This window comes from Heliangelus exortis, chromosome Z, assembly GCF_036169615.1.
Source record: "Heliangelus exortis chromosome Z, bHelExo1.hap1, whole genome shotgun sequence".
Lineage (NCBI taxonomy): Eukaryota > Metazoa > Chordata > Aves > Apodiformes > Trochilidae > Heliangelus > Heliangelus exortis.
The window spans coordinates 12,794,392-12,817,912 of NC_092454.1; the positions used below are offsets into that span (position 1 = coordinate 12,794,392).

The following is a 23,521-nucleotide window of genomic DNA, read 5'->3' on the forward strand; positions in this document are numbered from 1 at the left end:
TCACCATTCTAAGCACCAGTGGAAAAATATACAGCCTATGCTGGAACTTCTTTCCCACTGACAGCCTTTCCATTTCATAAGCAAATATTTAAATTTATTTTATTATTATTCCAAATGCCATTTCCTAAAGTCAGGGTGGCTCTGCAGTATTTGTTGATTTTACTAACTCCTTTGATTTTTTTTATTAACAGTGCTATAACATCTTGCTGCATGGGCTGTGGCAGGTCATAAATGGAGCTAACACTCGCTTTTTTTTTTTCCTTTCTCTTCTACAGATTCTTTGGATGTATTCTGTTCTTATCAACCAAATTAATCTAACTCCATTTATTAGGTCTCAGCCTTCCTGATTCCCTCTGGCACTGTATTCTTCCTATGACCACCTCTACTGTCCATTCGATTAGCACACATCTGTAATGTCTCAGTTTTCTTCTAAAGGTGTTTCAGAAAATGCATTTTTGGTAATGTTTTGCATTACCAAACAGATCAAATAGATTCTATCACAGACTTTTGTTCTCCATCTTATGACTGAATTACACAAGGGAATATTACATTTCATTACTTCTTTCACAGGCATGATTCTCATGAACCATTTGTTTGAATTATAGAAATTATTTTCTTAACTAATTTCCATTAGGTTTTCAAAAATTCTGTATTCAGTAAAAATATTTTAAATGCTTTTTAATTAAACTATAAAATAATATGCTGAGATGTGAACTCTGCCTGGCAAAACATAGACCCAAATTTTATCACTGTTTCTTTTCATATTGAATACTCATCTCTTGAGTTCTACCATGTTGCTAGATTTGGAAGGTAGGTGGTTAAAGTGTGTGTCTCTCTACTCGAGCACTTTTGCAGAAGCAGTTCAAGAGCTTACAATAGTAATCCTCATGATCTGCGTTTGATGTGAATGGTGAGGTCCATATGTGAGCACAGAAATAAGTTCATCAACTCTTAGCTTATCATTTCTAAGACTACATTTCTTGTCAATGTCCTTTTTTCAAGACATTAAAGTAAGAAGGGACACATTTGTTTGTGACACATCAAGAAGCAATCTGCTGACACATCAAGATGCAGTAGACATGAGAAAGGAGTTAACAACAATTTTGTCCCTTCCATTCTCTGAGTTCTGCTGTTACAGATCTGCTAATCTTGCCCTCCATCTCTTTTTTATCTTTTATTGTGGTTTTGTGGCTGCCTAATTTTAGGGAAGGTTTTTAATCTTTACAGTAGGTTAAGAATACTTTTCTTCCACTCTTTTTCAGTTCTGGATATGGTACTTGGGCACATGTCAGAGAAACCTTCTGTGGCCTATTTGCTCTTCTGTCCTTGTGGGCCACACATGCTATTGTTGGATTATAAGTTCTTTAAAAGAATAGCTCATAATAGCTATTATGAGCTATTTAAACTTCATGTTCCTGGCATTTCTTATTATTATGACTTTTCAGGATGCTCAGAATAGAATGGAGCAGACAAACTGTGATTTTTATGGCAATGGGAACAAACAGTTCTCATAAATTTTATAATGCATATATGAAAATTTTTCCCTTCATGTAAAATACAGAGGAGTGAAGTAAAAGGACTATTTTTCTTCCGACCTTTTAAAGCACCAGAAATGGCATTTCTTTCTGTGATTAGCTTAATGGCATCATTAATTTCCCTCTGGACGTACACATTGCAGAAAGGACTGTGGAGCAGCAGATTATTCTTAGGTCATTTCCTCTGTGCTCTTCTTGTGCTATTTCCCGATTCATAGATTTCTAGTTTTATTGCCTCATTTCTGTGTCTTTTGTCTGACTGCTCCCTTTTTGAAATTATAACTTGTGGCAACAGTGTAATGACAGAGGAGATAAATTATTTGCCAAAAGTAGGAGATTCACAGGCTCTAGAGACAGAATTTAAAAAAATGTCATCTTCTGGCATTTGCTCTTATAAAATATAAGAATTACCATCTTGAGAAAAATTAGGAAAATAATGCAATCTCAGTGCTTTAAGAGTGTTTCCATAATAATAAAATGTGAAGCATGTACAGTACCTCATTCTCAAAGCACTAATTCTGGACATAAATATATTTTAAGAATATTAGGCCAGCAACATACGCTGTAGGACATCTTATGCATTCTGTGACATTTGATTATGTATTTACAGGCTTGTTCCAATTTAAGTTTTCAGTTAACTTCAGCTGTAATAGACATCCTAATAGGTTTATGACTTCAGTAGTATCTTCTGAAGAGATTTTTTGTGAAATAATTCACCTCCTTATCTCTGGGGTTTTGGGTTTTTTCTGCCTCAGAAGTGGTATTGATTCTGCTGCACCTTGCTGCTTGCATATTCTGACAAGCTTCTTTTAGTCAAAAGGAAACTTCTTACAAGGGTTCCGGTAGCCTCCAATTGATTTAAGAGTAGATCAATTGTTTCCTTGTTTTATGGCTGTTTATTTCAAGTCACAGTCTAGTCCCAAGTAGCATGATAAATGCGCATTTAAAAAAACCACAATTTATAATTTATGAAATAAAAACTACTTTATATTCAGTTCTTTCTTTTTAAATTATAGCCATAAGAGCACTGAAGCAATTTAAAGGCACAAGTAATTCTTCTAGCAAGAGAGAAGTTGTTGACAGAGGGAAACAGAAGAAAGATTTGGAGCATCAGAGAACAAAGAGGAATTGCCAGTTTCCAAAAACTTGGCTAAAAAAGTACTCATGGCTAAAATACGATGATGAAAGGGGAATAATGTTTTGTGCACCATGTCGTAAGCATAATGTGGATCTGGGGGAAAAGATTCATAATTTCTGTTCTGGCACTGATGAGTTCAAACTGGAATTTATAAGTACACACCAGAGTAGTGAAGCTCATGCCTGGGCTACCTGCATGGAAGCTGCCAGTACAGCTTCACTGGATGCAGCTTCTGCTGAGGAGATGTTGAAGACCATGAACTCCATAACACTAGGCAGAGTAGAAAATATTTTTTGAACTTGCCATGCTATTGCTAAATCTGGTCATCCCTTTAAAGACCTTAACTGCATGTACAAACTAGATGATATGAAACGAGTGGATATTGGTTCTGTATTTAGAAATGATAAGTTCATACACTTTATTGCTGAAGTAGAAAGAAAAGCTCTGAAAGAGAAACTGGAGAAATGTAAATTCTTTTCAGTTATTAGTGATTGAGTCAGAGACAGATGCTTTACAAATGAGGGAAAGATCCATTGCCAGATTGTTGGGGTTCAACCTATTCATAAAGCTGATGCTTCAAGTATAAAGAATGCAATTGAGGATACAAGCCAAGACTGGTCAAGAAAAGTAGTTGGGTCTGGGAGTGATGGGACAGATGTAATGGTAGGAGAAAGCAGTAGGGTAGCTAAACTTCTGAGGGAAATTCAGCCTTGTGCGCAGTCCGTGCACTGTTTTGTTCACCACCTAAAGCTGGCTTAAAAAGGAGCAATGAAAAATGTTCATCTGTACAACACCTTAAACAATGTCTTGAGGAATATGTACTACTTTTATCATAACTCGCCTTTAAATAAGAAGAATCTCAAAGCCATATGTGAATCTATTAAGTTGCATCCAGACATTCCTTCTCTCATTGGAGGCTCCCAGTGGCTTCCTCGTCTACAAACAGCTCTACAAGTTCTCCTTAAAGATTATCCTGCAATTGTTCTACATCTGAGTAAGGTAAATTATTTAAAATGTGGATTTAATTTCAGGAAAAAATTAGTTGCTGTTGATAATTTTGGTCCACATACCTGATACTTTTTTTTTTTTTTTTTCTGTATTTATTTCCAGATTGAAAGAGATTCAAGACCCTTAAACGACCAAAAGTCAAAGGTCTTTTACACCTTCTTCTGAAAATGGAGATAGTCAAGTTTTCTCACTTTTTGTTGGATGTCATCAATGTCCTCAACATTTTTTTTGTTGTCCTCAGCGTAACATGTGACATCTTGTCACATGTTACGGTGGATCACAAGTCCTCCATTGCAGACATATTTGCAACTGTGCAGTTAACTCTGGAGACACTCCACATCTATCAATCAAGGTCTGACAATTCTAACAACTAACCCATGATCTCTTACAATAGAAACAAAGTATTATATACTGGTTTTTGTTCTATATATTTCAGAGCTGGTCCAAAGGAACAAGTGGTGGAGACTATTCACCACTTTCATGGTTACCAGCTTGATGGAAATGGAAATATTTCAGCAGTACGAACCAAAGTACTAAGTAATTTGGTGAAGAGGCTACGTGATTGTTTTTCCAATGCAAGTCAAGATGTTTTGAGAGCAACTGCTATTGGAAGTTTTAAACTATGGCCTGACAAAATGAAACAAGGTATAGAACTGTTATAGTGGCTATCTGAACTGGACCTTCGAAATTTTTAGTAGTTTAAAAATTTCTTTGTTTTGCCTCTATATGGAATTTGGTGAAAAGGACGTGTCCATCTTGACTAAACATTATGGAGTCATACTAGAAGCTGCTAGTGTGAAAATAAATGAAGCAGAAACTGAATAGAGCATGTTGAAATTAGAGCTGTATAACAGGTATTAAGAAAATTACATTTGTATCATTCAATGGTTTACTCAAGAGGATTATAGAAATACATTTCCTGATGGTTATAGTTATATTTTTTACCACGCTTTTTAGATTTCGGAACATCCAGACCTTGACTTGGGATTCAGTGAACTCAGATTATTCAAAGAAGTATCCAAACATCCTGACATTGGTAGATTTGATCCTAACTCTGCCAGCAAGTTAAGCTGAAACAGAGCAGGGCTTTAGTCAAATGAAGCTCACTATGATGCATTTGCACTCTAAAACAGTGTCTGAAAGTGTGACAGATCATATGATAATTCAGATGAACTCTCCAGATATCAAAAAACTTGACCCTCAGAAGGCTATTCATTTGTGGAATGCTTCTTGGCAGAGAAATAGAAGACTACAAGAAGGTGACGTGATGACAAATGAAAGACCAGTTTACTCCTCTGAGTTGGATTTGGAGAATTTCTGTGGAACTAACTAGATGAAAATTGTTACTTTTTATTACACAGTCCTTGGAACATACATGGACACTAATAGAATACCTTGCAGGGTTAATGAGTGTAAATTTTTTTTTTTTCTCCATGATGTATTATAATGCTAATTGTTAATGTTCACTACTGAGTAAGCAGTATATGCTTGTATTCGCCCTACTGTACCTGACTTCTGAATATCTGAAGACAATGAACAAAAATAATGGAGAAGCATGTAACCTTGTTGACATGTGGACAGAGGGATGACTCGTAACTTCTTGTTTATTTCATTTATCTGCATCACAATACTTTATAACCACTGGAGTTAACTGTTGCCTTACTACTAATAGTAGTTAGTCTTACTTTAATAGTTCACAATTTTCTTTCCATAAATATGTGGAAAATCTGTGCATTACTTCAGTTAGATGATTGCTTGATGTCAGTAGACTATAATATTCAGTCATATCTTCTCTTCATATCTGTATGTATTGCTACTTTTTATTCTCTTATGGACAGTGTTTAAGCTTTCACAGATTATTGTCAGTCTTGTCCTTCAGAAGACTTTCCTACAGAGTCAAAACAGATCCATTTTCCGATTTCTGATCATTAATTGCACAAATCAGTATTTCCAGAGCAAGTACTCCTACAGCCAGGGTATAACCAATACATTTCATATATTGAATGGCCTTTTTTGCCTGTATAATTGCTTGTGAAGGTTGCAATGAGAATGCTGTATCTTGATTTTTAGTCTAGGAGCTAAGAATGAAAATTGTTCAGGAAAGTATCTGATTTCATAATTCCATAACTCTAAATGTTCTAAATGAAACTTTTTGCTTCATAAGTTCCAGTCAGGATAAAACATTAACAGCATATATTTCTGCTATCAAGATAAAAACAGTGATTTATATTTTCCAACCAGGATGAAGATGAACTGGAAGCAATTTAATAGAAATCAATGTGAGATCATTTGCCTTTAAATCAGTCTCCTTCTATATGAAGGTCAACTCTCTACTTTCAATATAAACATGTCTAGTAATTGCAGAAGGTGTAGTATATACATATACATGTGTCTTGCATATATATTTATGTTAATTATAGGTCTAAACAGTGTGTCAGAAATAGTGTATGTTTTGAATGCATGCCTCATTCAGGGATATTAGTCCACTCAAGTAGAGGTAATCTGTAGTGGTCAGAGTAAAATCAGTACTGTGCATTAGATGGTGGATTATGAAAGACCCGTCACAGAAATATCTTAATTTGTGATGCTCAGATTTAAAAAAACATGTTTAATTATACTTTACTCAATAAACAGCAGGTTATTTATTACACATGGTATTTTATTAGATATGTGGCATTGCTGATTCTAAGGATTTAGAATTATAGGGAGCTTTTGCTAACAAGGAGCTTTTGCTGGGATTTAGAGGAAAAATGGAAAGATTACCTCCTGTAAAAGAAAGGGCAGGCATCTCAGGATGAGTACAGGGGTCTAGTTGGGTCATGTAGAGAAAAAATTAGAAAGACAAAAGCCCAGCTAGAACTCAGTCTTGCCATTGTTTTAAGAGACAACAATTTTTTTTTAAAGTACATTAACACCAAAAAGACAGTCAAGGAGAGTCTCTGTCCTTTATTGGATGAAGTGAAGAACATCACCAAGGATGAGGAAAAGGCTGATATATGTAATGGCTTCTTTGCCCCCATCTTCATTAGCCAGACCAGCCACTAGGAGGGTATTCAGCCCTCTGAGCTGAAAGATGAGGACAGAGAGCAGCACAACCCTCCCATCATCCAGGAGAGAGAAGTTAAAAATCTGTTACAGCACCAGGACATACATCAATCTATGGGGCTGGGTTGGATCCACCCAAGAGTATTGAGGGAGTTGGCAAAGGAGCTCACCAAGCCTCTATCCATTAGTCTTGGTTAAAAGGGGAGGTCCCAGATGGGACTGAAAGCTTGGTATTGTGACACCCATCTACATGACAGGCTGGAAGGAGGATTAGGGAACCATTGGACTGTCAGCCTGACCTCAGTGCCTGGAAAAATTATGGAGAGGGTAATCTTGAGTGTGCTGGCATTGCAGGCACAGGACAACCGGGAGATCAGACCCAGCCAGCATATGTTCAGAAAAGGCAGGCCACATTGGACCAACCATGATCTTGTTCTATGACCAGGTGACTTGCCTAGTGGACAAGGGAAAGGCTGTGGACATTGTCATTCTGGACTTCAGTAAAGCCTTTGAGAATGAGTCCCACAGCATTCTACTAGAGAAGCTGGTGATTCATGGCATAGACAGGAGTACTCTTTGTTGGGTTAAAATTGGATGCATGGCCAAGCCCAGAATGTTGCAGTGAACTGATTAAAATCCAGTTGGCAGCTGGTCACCACTGGTGTTCCCCAGGGCTCAGTTTTGGGGCTGGTCTTGTTCAATATCTTCAACAATTTTCTAGATGAAGGGATTGAGTGCTTCCTCAGCAAGTTTGCAGATGACACCAACAAAACAAAAGTGTATTTTAAATCTATAGCACTGAAGTCACTTCTGTGATGTGTGGGGGCAGCACCACAATTTTAGTATTAGGACTGAAGAGAATGGATATATTGCCCTTGGAAAAATACTAGCAAAATCTTAGTATCATAACAAGTAGTTACAAAAGGATATGAAAAAGTTATCTATGTCTTCAAATGGGATTGATTTTAATCAGACAACATATCCAGTATTTGCCCATCATCCTTTTTTATAAACTTTTAAAATAGTCCACTGTAGAATGTGGATTATTTGCTTTTTTACTACTGTCTGAAGTTATTTTACTGCAAATAGATTTTATTTCCTATCATTCTTCCTAACGGTAGCTATGAGGAGTTGGATATCCCCAACCACTTTGTAACATTTAGTTTTAACTGGAAAATTATATTTTCTCATAATCTTAAATTCATAGATAAAACTAGCAGAATTCCTGCAACCTTGCCCCTCAGGACATGTTTTCTAGGCCTGTGATGATTCTTTCTGCTTTCTTCTGGGCACTTACATCCTTGTAGATTTACAAATTCCAGAATTGCTATGGCAGCAGAAATCTCGACCGCTGAAAAGAACACAAGGATTGTTTCCATTGTCTTCCCATGTACTTTCTGGCAACACTGCTCTGATCCCTAGAGCATTTTCTAGAGAAATTTTAACTTTGACAGTAAGGTTCCTATTGTGATATTTATGCAGTTCATTATTTCAGCCCCGTGTGGCACTTGACATTTTTTCTTATTGGATAGCGTCCTTTTTATCCCAGACTGTATCTCCAGTTTGTTAAGTTCAATTTGAATTCTAGTTCTATTCTCCAATGTACTTGAAGTCCTTTCCTGATTGATGTTATCTGCAATGTAGTAAATGTATTGTTTCATGTATGCATGAACTGTTTGCAGAGAAGTTTACTTACTGATCTTGATCATCTCTCCAGTTTTTCAAAAGTTTTTTGAATCCTGATTCTTATTCACAAATCCTGTCTAATTAGAAGTGTTTCTTCTATGCAACAGCTGTTGTAGAACAATCCTGTAAATGTAATAAATTTATTTTCTATTCAGTGTCCTACATAATTCATAGAAAATCTGTCAGGTTTGTGGGTTTTTTTTTCGGTTTTGTTTTTGTTTTTTTCTTCCTTTTTACCTAAGAAAACAACTTTGCAAAGGCCATACCTGTTTTGAAGCCAGTCTTGTTAATCAGAGAAAGCCAATTCTAGGAACTGTTTTCCCATTCTGACTCAGAGGACATTATTTCCTTTTACCACTTGCAGAGTACCATTTGCAGACACCAGCATTCTTTTCTCAGCACTGTCTGTGTAACTGCCCACTCATTGCATCTCTCCATGACTATAAAGCAGTTATGTGACAATAGCAACTCCTGAATTAAATCGATTAGTCATCTTTTGTCTTGTAATCAGAGTTCCAAAACCAGTTCCATATAGTATGAAGCCAAATACATTAAATCTAGACAAAATAGCTAAAAATACACTGAAGAAAGTTATTTTGTGTTTTTTCTAGATGCTTCTGAGAGATGTTTCAGAAGGAGGTAGTAAAGTAAAAGAAATCAGACTACAGCACATCAACAATCCTATAATTATTAAACAGAAAGTATCTTAGCTCTTAATGAAAGAGAGGGTTGTTTCCTCACATTAACCACAAAGGAAGAAAAATGGGTAGACACTGCAGGTTGCCTGACATGCTTCAGTATCTCACAATAATTCATGTTTGGCATAGGCATACATCAACTAGTGTCAATTTTACCTGAAAACAGTGTGCTAGTGCACTCTGAAATCCAATCAAAGTTTTGTAAATTCTGATAAATGTTTTGAAATGTAATTCTTAAATTACGTTACCTTGTGATTCAAATTTTTCTATTTCCTTTTTCCTCCAATACTTTCAAGGTATGTTTCTTAGTCATGTAGCTTCACAAAAGTGATATGAGGATATTAGAATAGCTGTAGTATTTTGTGCAGAAAAAAAAATCAATTTCATTTTAGGAAGCCAGAAACTCACAGGAAATACTCACAGGAATAGCATTTTTTTATTGTCCTACAGGGAAATCATAGTAGTAACTGAATAGTTTAAACCATAAGATAATTTGAGAAAAGAAGTTAGATTTCTAGAGGTCTAGGGATCAGGTGCAGAAAGGGAAATTATGAAACATGAAATGAAAATTGTGATAACTGGACTTCTCATTGTGAAGCAATAGTCAATTTGACACTGCAAATACTGTAATGTAAAATGTTCTCTTATATTACAATAAAGTTATCCCTAGCTCCTTAGTGGACCATAGCCTATTCTCCCCATGAACCACTAAAAAGTTACCTGGTTTATTGAATCTTCTATAAATTCACACAGTAATAAGCAGCAATCCAAGGTGCTTCAGCAAAAAGCCTGACTCACATGATTTTTATGTGTTCTTTCTCAAAGAAGGTAATTCAAAAACCTTCCACACGTGGCATCAGATTCTGTCGGTATTTTTTCCCATTTTTTGCATGGTGAATTTTATGGTGGGACATAAGGCTTCAATTCAAGGTGTTTCCCCCTCCCATCTTACCAAACCAGCAGATTTAAAACTTCCCAAATCAATTTTTTTTCCTCTTCTCTTACAGCTTATGTATTTATAGGATTTCTCTACTGTATTAAGATGTGCTGAGGGCATTAGTCTTGATTTCCCTGATTGAAGGCAAAAAGGTCTACAGAGGTTGCAGACTGTTAATTCAAATTGGCAACTTGATTTTTAATACAGACATTATGCAATTAATATTCAAGTGCATAATTAATATTCCTTCACTTGAATCTTCCTCTGTAAACTTAACAAATTTCACTTCACTTTTCTACTTCAAAGAAAAAGGTTTGTTACCCATAAATTATGCACAGTTGTGCCTTTTCAAAAGAGTGACAGGTTTGGCTATAAAAAGGGAAAAAATTAAGTAAGCCCTTCCAGTATTTCCCTAACTGTGTTTGCTTTTAAAGGTAGTCTGAAAACTTATTGTTTTGACACTATGGAAGTGATCATAACCTGACTAAATAATTTTTACCTCTTAAAATTTAAATAATTTGAAAATTACCCTACTTTTTTTATTCTTACTGCAGAGGCTTTGCATAGAATGCTCACTGAGCCTCCAAAGTCCATTTCTAAAAGATGCGTATCTGTCAAATTTTGGTATACATAATTTTGTAGTTTAATACTGTGCAAGAAGTTGGGAGTTATATTTGCTTCTGAGCAAATTCATACCTATTTTAAAAAACAAATAGCTTTCTAAGTTGCACTTATTTATTTTTATCTTATAGAAATCATAATAAAATAGAGCTATATATAACTCTCATAAGACAAATCTGAGCAGCTTTCTTAAGCAATTCAATATTGTTTCAAAGTTTTACAAAAAATACTCTGTGTTTTCCTCCTATTCTCTGTCACAGGCTTGCTTTAAGAGTAGATACAGATTTATGATTGATTAACACAGAGCGTGGTCAAATTACCACCTGTGGTTAGTAGGTATTCAGTGCACAGAATATGTGTGTCCATGAACTCAGTAACTGTCAGTTTAGACTGTGGGGATGGATTAGTGATTATAAGGCAGATAAGGACAAGTATCAAAAGACTTGCAGTGCAATGGAATATTTGGCATTTTTCTATTAGATATGCCACATGTGATTTATTTTAAATGAGAAAAATTTAAGTTTGGCTTGACAGATGTTGCCATTATTGATAGTGCATAATAGCAAAATAAATAATTTTCATGTATGGCCATTAAAATTAGAAGAAATATATTTCCTTTAACAAGCAAAATCTATTTAAAATGGTAACTATAGGGAGTTTTATATATTGACTTTCTTTCATTAGGTTTTATACAAAAGGAAGTATTTAGTGACATTTTTAATGACTTGATTAATTTGGATCTTGGATCAAATTGCCTTCCTGATGGATGGATGAACTTAATGCTTCCAGATGTAAGTTAACCCCTATTTTTTTTCAGCTGAAGTATATATATTTGTGTAGAGGATGCAGCATTCTCCTTACTATGATAAAGTCAGCAGCATAGCTATTATAGAACATGATCAGTTTTCCATTAAAAATTCTTCTGTTTCACTAGAGAAAGATTTTGGAAGCCACTGTGTCAGAAATAAAATGTTTTGGGTTTTTTTCATCACTACATTTCTGTTATATTTAGCCTTATAAATAAACTAAATTACAACAATATTTTTATATATTTATATAATTATATTTTAGTCTTTGCAAATATTCCAACACTGAATTCAGTGGCTAATTTTATTATAGAATGGAAAGCTTTACTTTTTGTAGCATGTTTTTGATAATTTTTTCTAACAGTAAGCCATGACTCACATTAAGATTTTAATTGAATTTTCACGAGGGAAACAGCTTTATTCAAATATTTTTTCACCCACAGGAACTGCATGAATACACCATTTTCAAGTTTCTGAGTGATGAGTTTCCACTGAGTTTAGTGAAAATCAGGCACAGCTGTCATCATCAATATATAAAAATCTAATCTTAGCACAGGAAATTCAGTATATGGGGAAAATTATGAGTCAAATATTGTTTATTAATAGACCACATGTGCATGCATCCCATGTTCTGTTTTCTTTGAGAACTTTTAGTGCTTATGAGTATTATTTTGGTTTTAATTGGGAGCTTCCTTTCCTTAAGAAAACATTTTAAAATGAGGCTTTTAAATTTATTGTGAAAGCAAGAGTGTACATGCAAAAGGAAATGCATGAAGAATAAGCAGAGTTTATTCTGCACAAGCTATTCTGAACTGAAGTCACCATTTTATCATTGTGTGACTGTCATAGAATTTTGAATAAAGTTTTCCAACTGTAATTAGCAGTTCTGTACATACCAATGGTACAGGGCAGATGACATCAGCAACCTTACCAGACTGTATCACACTGTGTTGCTTCCTTCCCAAGCCCCAGTCTGCAGCAAACCAAATGCTTCCCTTGACAGGAAATCTCTGTGTGGGGCAGCAAGCAGCACAGTTAGGCAGCAGATTCTCACCACACCATTAGTGCAGAAACAAACTGTGCCAGTTTTGTTCCCTCTTTCAGGTACAGCCTTTGCAATGTTGTGTCAGATTTTGTGTGTATTCTTCTGTTGCTGTTCTGCGTCCCTCTCTGCTATCCTCATGCAGCATCTTCAGTGGCAAGATGCAAAACTGCTTTTCTACTGCTACTTTTTTTTCTTACTGGAGCAGAGAAAAGCAACATGGGGTACACCTGTAAGAATAAGGAAAGTAGGGCAAGGCACAGGCCCAAGCATTTAATGGATTTTGTATTCATCTACTAAATTATCTGTTCAGATCTTAGTGCAAAATTCAGGTTTTAGTACCTACTAAGGGCTGTCATCTCATGGGAAGTTTAGGTATAGAACCCTATTTAGGGAATCAGAGTATTTATTTAGAGGGATATCAACTGCATGTGCCAGCTGGCTTCAGTGACAGACAGTGGTCTCACTGCAGAACACTGTCCATCCTAACCAGGAAAAAGACCTAAGCATACGTATTTCATAGAAAGTGTATATTTATGCGTGCATATTTGACAATATTTGTTGTCTTGTTTTTATAGTTACAAAATCTGGCATCTGAATTCACAGTGAACTCAGAATTTATAGACTGGCGCAGGTTCTTGCTAGCAGCAGCACAGCCTTGGCCAGTGCCATCTGTAACACAACTTCTCAAAACACTGCATAGCTTTGAGTCTGTCGATGCAGCCGGATCAGGATTTGTTACACAAGAAAATTACATGCAGGTTATAATTATTTTCTCTTTTGAATAACATCCTCTATTAAACTCTCTGAACTGAATTATGTATTTTGGGGTTTATTATCATTCAGAAATTCAGTCTGCATTTTAAATGTTTTGAGTTTTTTGGGAGTGCTTTCTAGCACTTCCTGTCATCAGGAAGTTGAAGGCCCAATATCTATCTTACCTATAGTTCCACAAATCAGGCTAATTACGTTTTACTTCCATTTCCTACTTTCCCCCTAAAGTAATTATAAATTAAAATCATCCTTGTTTTACTACTTCGTGTTCAGTATGACTACAATTAACTTGTTTTGACACTGTGTCTAGGAGACAAAAAGTTAGCTCCAGGTGGGACTAAGTACTTTAGTTTGGGCTTGCCAGCTCTGTTTTAATTAAATATTTAGATATATTTTTCCTATAAGGAATTTTTGCAAACAAAGATTGTTTTTCAGACCTTGAATATATGGAAAATTACAAAATTCTTTATTCTATTCTCCAAAGACAACTTCCATTTGAAAAATTGCATGGTTCAGCAAGGTTTTTTGGGAAACAAGTTTCATAAAAGAATATTAAGAATACAATTTTGTTCTTTTAGAAAAATTCTACTCATTGATTTTATACTTTCTTTTGATTCTTACTCATAATTGCAATGCCTGCTGGTTCCCTTTTTAATGTATGCTAGCCTTATATACCATATATATTTATATACACACATATGTATTTATCTGCTTATTCATATGTACATATAAATGTATGTGCACGTATACACAAAGCTACCCTTGTTCTGTCAGTGTGTGTTTGTTTGGTAACGCTAAAATAATTTTCAAACTGTTCCAAATAAATAATCTTTAGTAAAATTTGTTTTCAAATCACCTAGTACTAGTTTTCTTCAAAATTAAATAGAAGCTGTGTTATTCCAGAACCCTGTCAGTTTTCTCCCCTCTTTTAGTTTTAAACCATGATGCTTTGTTCTATCACTCCAGGCCCTGCTAAAAAGTTTGTCTCCTTCTTTTTCGTAAGCTACCTCTGAGTACTGAAAGGTCTCCTCAGAGCCTTCTCTTCTCCAGGCTGAACAACCCCAATTCTCTCAGATTGCCTTCATTGTAGAAATATTCTATGGGGTAGCGAAGGGTACCCTTACAGGAAGAAACCAGAACATCAGAAATTCTGCATCCTACTCTGCTTCTTGAATAGTGTAGGTTTACAGCTACTTAGTTAACTTTCACTTTTTTCAAGAGCAGAGAGTCATTTCTATCTTATCGCATTTTCAGTAATTTCCAAAGTATCTGTAAAAAGGTACAAACAGCTACCTCGTCATTCTGACGTCATTGTATATTAGTAACAAATTCAGCATGATTAAGTTCAGGAATTAAGCTCTTTGTGTTCTGTCTGTTGACCAATTACAAAGACCACTTTGTTTTATCATGTGAAAATAATTGACCTTTTTTCTTCTAATCAGGTTGGCTTATGGTTTAATGGAACTGAAGATCTTAATGTAACAAAAAGTTGCACAGAAGCTTTGCCTCTAGATAGACTAGAGCATCTCATAAAGGTAACTTTACGGTTATTTTGAAAGGACCACTCCATAATAACCTGAGGTCTCATTCCATCGTTTCCTGTGTCTGTTCTATAACTGCTGTAATGTTTCTGTGGCTTTTAAGATCAAGTGATGCTTCAGAATATGATTTCCATGTATAAAAAACACAATTTAGAAACCATGTAGAAAGTAAACTAAGAACTGTCCTTCAGTATTCAGAATTCTAGTCTACTCAGAAAGACTTAGTCCTTCATGTATCATTAATTTTGCTACACAGTAAACAGCTTTGTGAAGAAAGAGAGGTAAATGATCCCTTCATCTAAGTTTGTAGAATCCTCCATGGAAGAGGGATTAGCATAATCTAAATACAAGAAAATGTTTTAGACCTACTTGTTATGATAGAAGATTTTAAAAATTTCTCCTTGTGGAAGTCCTGAGTCTGCGTGAGGAAATACTACTATTCCTGTTTCCTTGAATACTTCAAACACACTTCAGGTTTACCTTGATTTACACAGCCTCAGCATATTTTAAAAGACAATATCACTTGGCAGCAGTCATTAGATTATTTCTTGCTTTTCTCTAGAGTCTTTGATTTATTTTTTATTCCATTTGTGGAAATTTGTTTACATATTTCTGTCTTTTAATAGTTTTTCTTCAGTTTGTTTGCTGATACCAGAGAGGATCCTGCTCTGCTCAACTATAATGAGATGCTACTTTATTTTGCTTCCCACTCTGATCCAGTTGAAGGTGTTTACAGAGCACTTAGTGTTGCTACTGGAACACATATTCATAGAAAAAAAGAGGCTTCTCTTCCATGTGAGGTAAACTATTACAGTAAAGTATTAGAGAACAGTAGTGGTGCTTGCAAATGATAAATTAGCTATATATCTGTATATTTTCTTGTCATGGGCAGCTCCAGTCCTTACAAATAGTCTCACTGACTTCATGGGAACTCTGCAAATAGTTCCACTGACTTTGGTGATAATACTCAATTGTTCTTCCAAATGCCTGAAAATTTGCTTGCCAAATAATAAAGTTAAAACTGTTAACTACTTTTTCTACAGAGGAACAGAGGACAGTCTTTCATAGGATCACAGAATGGGGACCTTAAAGATCATCTAATTCCAACTACCCTGCCATGGGCAGGTGCACATCCCATTAGACCAGGTTGGTCCAAGGCCCATCCAACCTGGCCTTGAACACTTCCAGCGATGGGGCAACCACAGCTTCCTGGGGCAACCTATGTCGGTGACTCACCAACTTCACAGGAAATAATTTCCTTCTAATGTATAAGCTAAATCTGCCAACTAGCAGTATAAAAATATTACCCCTCTCACTTCACTCCATGTCCTTGTAAAGAGTCCCTCCCCAGTTTTTTTGCAGCCTCTTCAGGTAGTGGAAGGCTGCTACCAAGTCTCACTGGAATCTTCTCCAGGCTGAAGAACTCCACCTCTCTCATCCTGTCTTCTAGGAGAGGTGCTTGAGCTCTCTGATCAAATTCGTGGCCCTCCTCTGGACTCCCCCAAACAGATCCAACAGCTCTGGCCTGATCTTTAACAATTAAATCAATTATCAGTCCCTATGAACCAGACCGTAATATTGCTTGTGGTATTGTTACCTAAAGTTATAAAACCTGATACTGTTGATAATCTTACCTTCTTTTCCAGTATGGTTTTGTTTTGGGTTTTTTTTGTTTGTTTGTTTGGTTTTTTGTTTTTTTTTGGTGGTGGGTATTTGGAATTATATACACTTTTTTAGTGGTTTGGTTTACCTGTAAATCAGAATGATTAATAATAAGTTTCACATGAAAATATTTTAAGAATTATTTTAGAGGCATGATGAACATACTGTTACCATCAAATAAAGTTGTACTTTTGATTATTGTTAGTATTTCTGCAGTATGTTTTTATTTCTGAAGTCTAAAACCTGACAGTTTTGCACTGCATGTATCTGTTACATATTACTGAAGTATACATTATTTTGGAGACACTGAATAAATCTCTATGCACACTTTGGAAAGAACTTGCACTTTTAGATAATAAAATATTTCACTATAAAGTTGTAATAACAGTAACTCAGAAACATTTGCCTAATGCTTAAAATACAGTTGTGCACTCCAGAAATAGTTTGGAAAGGTCATTGGTTTGCCACACAGTATAATTCTGAACATACTCATAATTACATTTCATCATCTCAAATGACAAACTATAGTATTGTACTACCCTGTGCTTGGTTTTATTTGGCACAATAGATCTTTTTTGTCCATGGGAGAGACTGAATGAAACAATTTCATTTTCACATTTCATAGAAAGGAGAGCACAGAATGCTCCCAATTACAGACATAGATCTGAACTTAGTTTCCCAGAGTTTCCCAGATTTTAGTGGAAAGTTAAAACTTTCTCATCACTGGATATAAAGCAACATAATGTATCCTCCTGCTTACTGTTTTCTGCTTGGTTTGATCTGTTTGGTTGGGAATTTTGTGAGATTCCCAAATATAAATGCACTGGCGTTATCACCTGAGTGACAGTGACTTCTTAAGGTTGTGAGCCCCAGATGAAGGCAAAATTTTCCTATCAATCTAGAACTAACAATATGTGTCAGAGGACCAAGAGAAATATCCCAAGCAACCTGGGAATTTCCTCATGCATAGTCTCTCAATCAGTCTTGGCTCTGTGAATCTGTGCTATGTCTGATGTATGTCTCATGACCTATGTTATCAAGACAGTTTGTGTGCTTAATTCATCTTGATGAGTCCCTTAGAAATCTATCAATCTCAAAGAATTAGATGTTGAACATCTTCCACATGTGGATTTTCTTTGGCTTTACGATAGTATTTTATAGGTTGGTGCTCAGAACTGCAGAGCTGATAGAACACAATTTTAATTGTTTCTTCTTATGTCTTGTGTTCTATAAGTGAGCAATTTAACAATTATGTTGAATACAAAGAAAATCAAGAAAAATCCTGTTCCACTGAAGCAAATTAGTTTTCATCATTGGCTTCTGTAGGGCCAGCATTTCATGCAGGATATTCAACAACACAGGGGGCAAAAAGTAAATTATGGGTTAGTACCACATCACGTTTCAGACTAGCTTTAAATGAAAGACTTAGATCCCCAAAGACATCCAAAGTGGTTTTTAACACCAAATTAAGAACCTAAACTTTTTTCCACCCATAGATGTTTTTATGTGATCTGAATATCCCAGCTCTTACTGCAGGTACTAGAAGTATAGTAAGTATTATTGGTCAAAAATTAATCTGTGGAATATAAAGAGCTATCAAGTTAATCTTTGGAATTTTTGTAATATATTTTATCTAGTCAGCTTATAAGTAGTCACTTAAACTGCAGCACTTAATTTAATTGGTCTCTTCACTTTCTCTTCTGTGCTGAAAATGATAATGACTTCTGATTGCTTGGCACCCACAGAAATATGTTTGAAACTGTAACGGTGTTAATAGAAGATCAAAAAACATATTCTAGGGATTTTTGTTACATTTACTAACTTCATTTTTTCTATGTCCAACTTATAATTTACATCTAGAGATAAGATCTACACAACTAATAACAAAATCACTGAGACTTAGGAGTTGAAGACTTTAAGTGAAAGGTACTTTGCTATGAAGTGCTGGTATTTGTGTAATCTCCACTGTTTAGTGTTAAAAAATGGCCAATCACTCTGCTCCTTCTGTGCTGAAACAGACATGTATTAAAGCCTAGGACATGTAGGACAAGTGTGACAACCTCAGGTGACTCCCCCTCATTATGAGGAAAGAAATGGTATGTTTAATTAAATTAAATAAATCAATTTCCTGTTGCTGCTAATGGTCAGTGTACACAGCAGCCTGATCTAGTTGAAGCATTGTTCACCTACAATGAGGTGAATCCTTTCTCATCTCACTTTGTGCTCACAAATCTATACAACTTTTTTTTCCTCTTTGCTTGCTAATAGTAAAGGTTTAATTTTTCTGCATAAAGACTTCCTCATCTTTTTCTGTTGACATCTGGTGAGCCTCTGTGAACTGCAAGATAAATCAAAGTTCTCGCAGTGACTCCTTGATTTGGACTAAAAAATTCATGCTGCTTTTTAAATGTGAACATCCAGAATTGAAGTTCACTCCTTATATGAACACAATATCTTGGTAGAGTGTTTCAGTTGTTAAATATTACGTATTCTTGTTTTGTTGCTCTGAAGAATATGAGTACCTCAGTTGAATGTTGGCCTCATTCCTGGAGAAAGGTGTATATTAAGTGTGTGGTTATGGCAAAATTATAGTTATTTCTGAAATCTCAAGATCTATTCCTTCATCCTATAGTTCAGTAGAAAATTGAATTGATTTTTGGTTTGTAAGAAATGAATTCTGAAAGTATAATCCACTGATAGTTAAAGAATGCTGAACTGAAACAGATGACCTACTGACAGACTATTTATCACCAGGTATTTTACCTATGCTTTGTTTATTTAGGGTTTTCCTTACACCAGTGAAGTGCCAAATGAGGAAATTTTAATAGAAGATGAAAAAGAAGTCTTGAATTACATATGTGAAGGAGCAATTTCAGTGGCAACCCTGCTGAAAGTGTTTCATACTGGAGGAAGTAAAGAAGAAGACAATAATAGGTTTAGTAATCCAGAGAAGGAAGACAGCTATGATAAGGTAGACTGGTTGATATAAAGAAGGTTTTTTACTCTACATTATATGATGAATAAGCATGTCCTGCTTTTTTTTTTTTTTTTTTTTTTTTTTTTTTTTTTTTTTTTTTTCCTTTTTTTTTTTTCTTTTAAGCATTTCATCAAAGTATTCGAAGAATTAGGCTCTGAAGATCTGACACCCATTCCAGTTGCACTCCTTTTGGAGCATCCTTTCATTCAGAACTTGATCAATGTGTATCAAGGATACAGGCTTCCTGTAAGTGTTGCTTTCTGGGATCCAGAAATTTGCAAGTGCACATACTGAAAATTACATTATATCAGAAATGCAAGTATAATTGATTTAGATATTGACAATTTACAGTGTAGACCAGGTACACAGCATAGCCGGTAGTAGATTATATCAGCTGGTTTTTTTTCCATGAAAGCTCCTTCCATCAAAGACTATGACCTCTTTTTTTATATCTGTCTTGCTGACCTACAGCTGACCTACAGGTTTTCTGTTCCTTGTCACTTGTGGCATTGCCTTTTCTACCACCTATAGGAAGAAACTTTCTTGAATTATCAAGTAATAGACTGGTTTGGGTTGGAAGGGACCTTTAAAGTTCATAGAGATCCAATTCTTTTAATTTTAAAATTTATTAGCTACTATCAATCACCTATGTTACTTGTGGCTGGTAGGATGTGTTCAGAGCAGTATAATTATAAAAAATTATCAGTCTTTGAGAAAAGGTGTGGGTGAGAAATTATCCTATATGAATCTTGGCCTAGCAATGGGTTTCTAGCTCATGCTCTAGTCCAAAGCACTAGTTCACAAAATAATAAGTAGGATTGCAACCTTCAACTTCAGGAGGGCTAACTTTGATGTCTTCAAGAAACTACTTGGAGAAATCCCATGGGCTAGGGCTCTGGAAGGTAGAGGGGCTCAGGAGAGCTGACTTATTCAAGACCCACTTCCTCCAAGCTCAGGATTTGTGTATCACTAAGGGCAAGAAATTGTGCAAGGGAAGCAGGAGACCTGCATGGTTGAGCAGCGAGCTTCTTAAAAACTCAAGTAGAAGAAGTCAGTTTGCAGTACATGGAGGAATGAACTGGCCACTTGGGAAGTTTACAAGAATGCTGCCAGAGAATGCAGGGAGGAAATGAGAAAAGGCAAGGCCTCCTTGGGATTAGATCTGGCTATCAGAAGTTGTCAACATGGGATCACCGAGAGGAAGTCAGGTCTGACTATCTAACAGTCATCCAGTCAATGGCATGACTGGATAGATGGGTGGATGGATGAGGACAGTGGATGTTGTCTAGCTTGACTTCAGCAGGCCTTTGACATAGTCTTCCATGGTATCCTCATAGCCAAGCTTAGGAAGTGTGGATAAGATGAATGGACAATGGGGTGGATCAAAAATGGGCTCAAAGATAGAGCTCAGAAGGTTGGTCATTCATCTCACAGAGTATAGTTGGAGACCTGTAACAGATGGTGATCCCCAGGGGTCAGTGATGGTTCCACTTCTGTTCAATATAGTCATCAATGACCTGGATGAAGGGATGAAGTATGCCCTCAATGAGTTTGCTGCTGACACAAAACTGGGAAGGGAGGCTGACACACCAGAAGGCTGGTGGTATCCAGCATGACCTGGTCAGGCTGGAGAACTGGACAGAGAGAAACCTTGTGAAATTCAACAAGGTCATGTGTTGGGTTGTGCGTCCAGGGAGAAAAAAAAGCACGCACCAGTAAAGGTTGGCAGCTGGCCAGCTAGGAAGCAGCTCTGTGGAAAAAGACCTGAGAGTCCTGGTGGACAACATGATAACCATGAGCCAGAAATGTGCCCCTGTGGCCAAGAGGGCCTGTGAAATCCTGGAATGCACCAAGAAGAGTGTGGCCAACAGGTCTAGTGAAGTTCTACTCACCCTTCACTCTGCCCTGTTGAGGACACATCTGGAGTATTGCCCCTGGTCCAAGAAAGACAGGGAACTTCTGAAGAGGGCACAGCAAAGGGATACAAAGATGATGAGGGAACTAGGGCATCTCTCTTATGAAGAAAGACTAAGGGACCTGAATCTTTCTAGCCTGTAGAAGAGAATACTGAGGGGACATCTTATCAGTACTTATAAATATTTAAAGGGAGGATGTCAGGAAGACGGGACCAGTCTTTTTTTCAGTGGTGCCCAATGATAGGGCAAGAGGACACAAACTTGAACACAGGAAGTTCCATCTAAACATGAGGAGGAACTTGACTCTGAGGGCAGCAGAGCACTGGCTCAGGCTGCACAGTGATCAGGTAGAGCGTCCATCTCCAGCAACATTCAAAACCCAGCTGGATGCCATCCCATGCAGCCCGCTCTAGGTGAACCTGCCGGGCAGGGTGTTTGGACTAGATGATCTCTAGATCATAAAAACCTCTATAAAAATGAAATTCAGCCACTGTGCTGTTATTCTGAGATCTTTTACAAGATAAATATAGCAAGTTAGGTTGTGGTTCATAAGGTTAAAATGTTTCTTAAACGGCAGTTGTAAACAGTGAAAAATAAAGTGTTTTGCTGAAAATTATAAATGGAATATCTAGCTTTCATTTTTTAAAATTTGAATTAGGGCAACTGATTCCTTTGGTCTCTTGATGACTTGTTCAATTTTAACCAAGACTATCTCTGGAAAAAATATTTTCACCCGTAGGATATAACCTTGTCTTTTGAAGAGAGCTTTCTTTTTGAGGATGACCTCAGTATAAATGCCAACACACGAATAAGATTGGAAATTCCATTGCTTGTTCATCTGGGCTTTTTTTGCCCTGATAATTCAATTTAAAACAAAGTTAGGAAATGCAGATACACATGAAAAATATTGCTTCATAGATTGAAAAAAAAATAGAATTATCTATGTGTGTAACAGAAGCATTGTTTTCATTATTAAACACATTAAATCTGCACATTCTTTAATGCTGTTCTGTCACTCTCTTTTCTGCATCAGATTATAATTTTCAATCACAACATTCTTACATTTAGACTGACATTTAACATACATTTCTGTGGCATTGCTATACCATAAAATTTTGGCTTTCCACACATAGTTGCAGTATTGGATGTGTCTCTATATGTCATTTGCTCCACAGTGACTAGGAGTAGCTTTCTGAAACTTATTTTTTACAGGAACATATACTGAGAACTCCCCAAATTAAATTCACATTCAGTCATACCAGAAGTATTACAGTTTACTGAGATTGTCATCTGCTTCATGTGGTAATGATCAGTACTGATAAAGAACTTGCTGAAGGTTCCATCCTCTAACGTTTACTTTTGTCAAACCGGAATTTAAACTCCTTTTTCTCAATGTGCTGAAGAAGGACTCCTTACACTGAAGCATTTCTTAAAGTAAGAAATAAATGTTAGTAGTACATTCTAAAACATAGGAATGATAAAAATCTCTTTTTAACGTGGTTCTTCTGAACTCACTGAAATACTTCTGATGTTTTTCAAGTCATATGAAGCATCATTACCTACAGTTTGTCCTTTTGAAAAAAGGTTGTATCTTCAAAATACGCAAAAAATACATATATGTATTAAAACATACTTATTTTATAAAAAATATGACTGTTAATTATTCTCCAAAAAGAAAAATATGTTTACTCACAATACCTGAAAATTCTAGAAAGTTAAATTACTATTTATCTTTACATTAAACATTCAGCATAGTATTTTCACACTATTTCACACAATTTCAAAAATTTGTTGTTTACCCTAATTACACAATAAACAGTATTGCTGAAATTGGAAATCAAGAAGATTGTGCTCATACAAAAATATTGAAAATTAATAAATCAAACAATGTGTCCTAAGGAATTCACAACTGCAAAAATCCCTCAAAACTATATGAGGTCTAATTACACATACATACAATTACAAATGTTAGTTACTTATTTTGGGGTTTTTCCATTTTCTTGAAGTATTGTTTAGGTTCCGCTTGCAATACGCCATATAAATAAAAAGAAAAGTCATTGAAGAGTTTCTCTCTTTATGTCCTGAATAATATTTGTCAGTTAATAACCTTAATACCTCTCTTTACTGATAAGTTT

The 23,521-nt window shown here is 35.8% G+C and overlaps 1 protein-coding gene across 1 annotated transcript in view; it reads left to right on the plus strand.

Moving 5' to 3' along the window:
• SPEF2 (sperm flagellar 2) overlaps positions 1–23,521 on the plus strand; it is an 80,140-nt gene that overhangs the window by 55,905 nt on the left and 714 nt on the right. Inside the window, 10 exon segments of the mRNA XM_071730086.1 lie at positions 2,552–3,672; positions 3,784–3,802; positions 3,805–4,033; positions 4,118–4,326; positions 11,353–11,459; positions 13,095–13,277; positions 14,733–14,825; positions 15,458–15,631; positions 19,276–19,464; positions 19,594–19,716. Of these exon segments, the coding sequence (XP_071586187.1) occupies positions 2,552–3,672; positions 3,784–3,802; positions 3,805–4,033; positions 4,118–4,326; positions 11,353–11,459; positions 13,095–13,277; positions 14,733–14,825; positions 15,458–15,631; positions 19,276–19,464; positions 19,594–19,716 (2,447 nt within the window).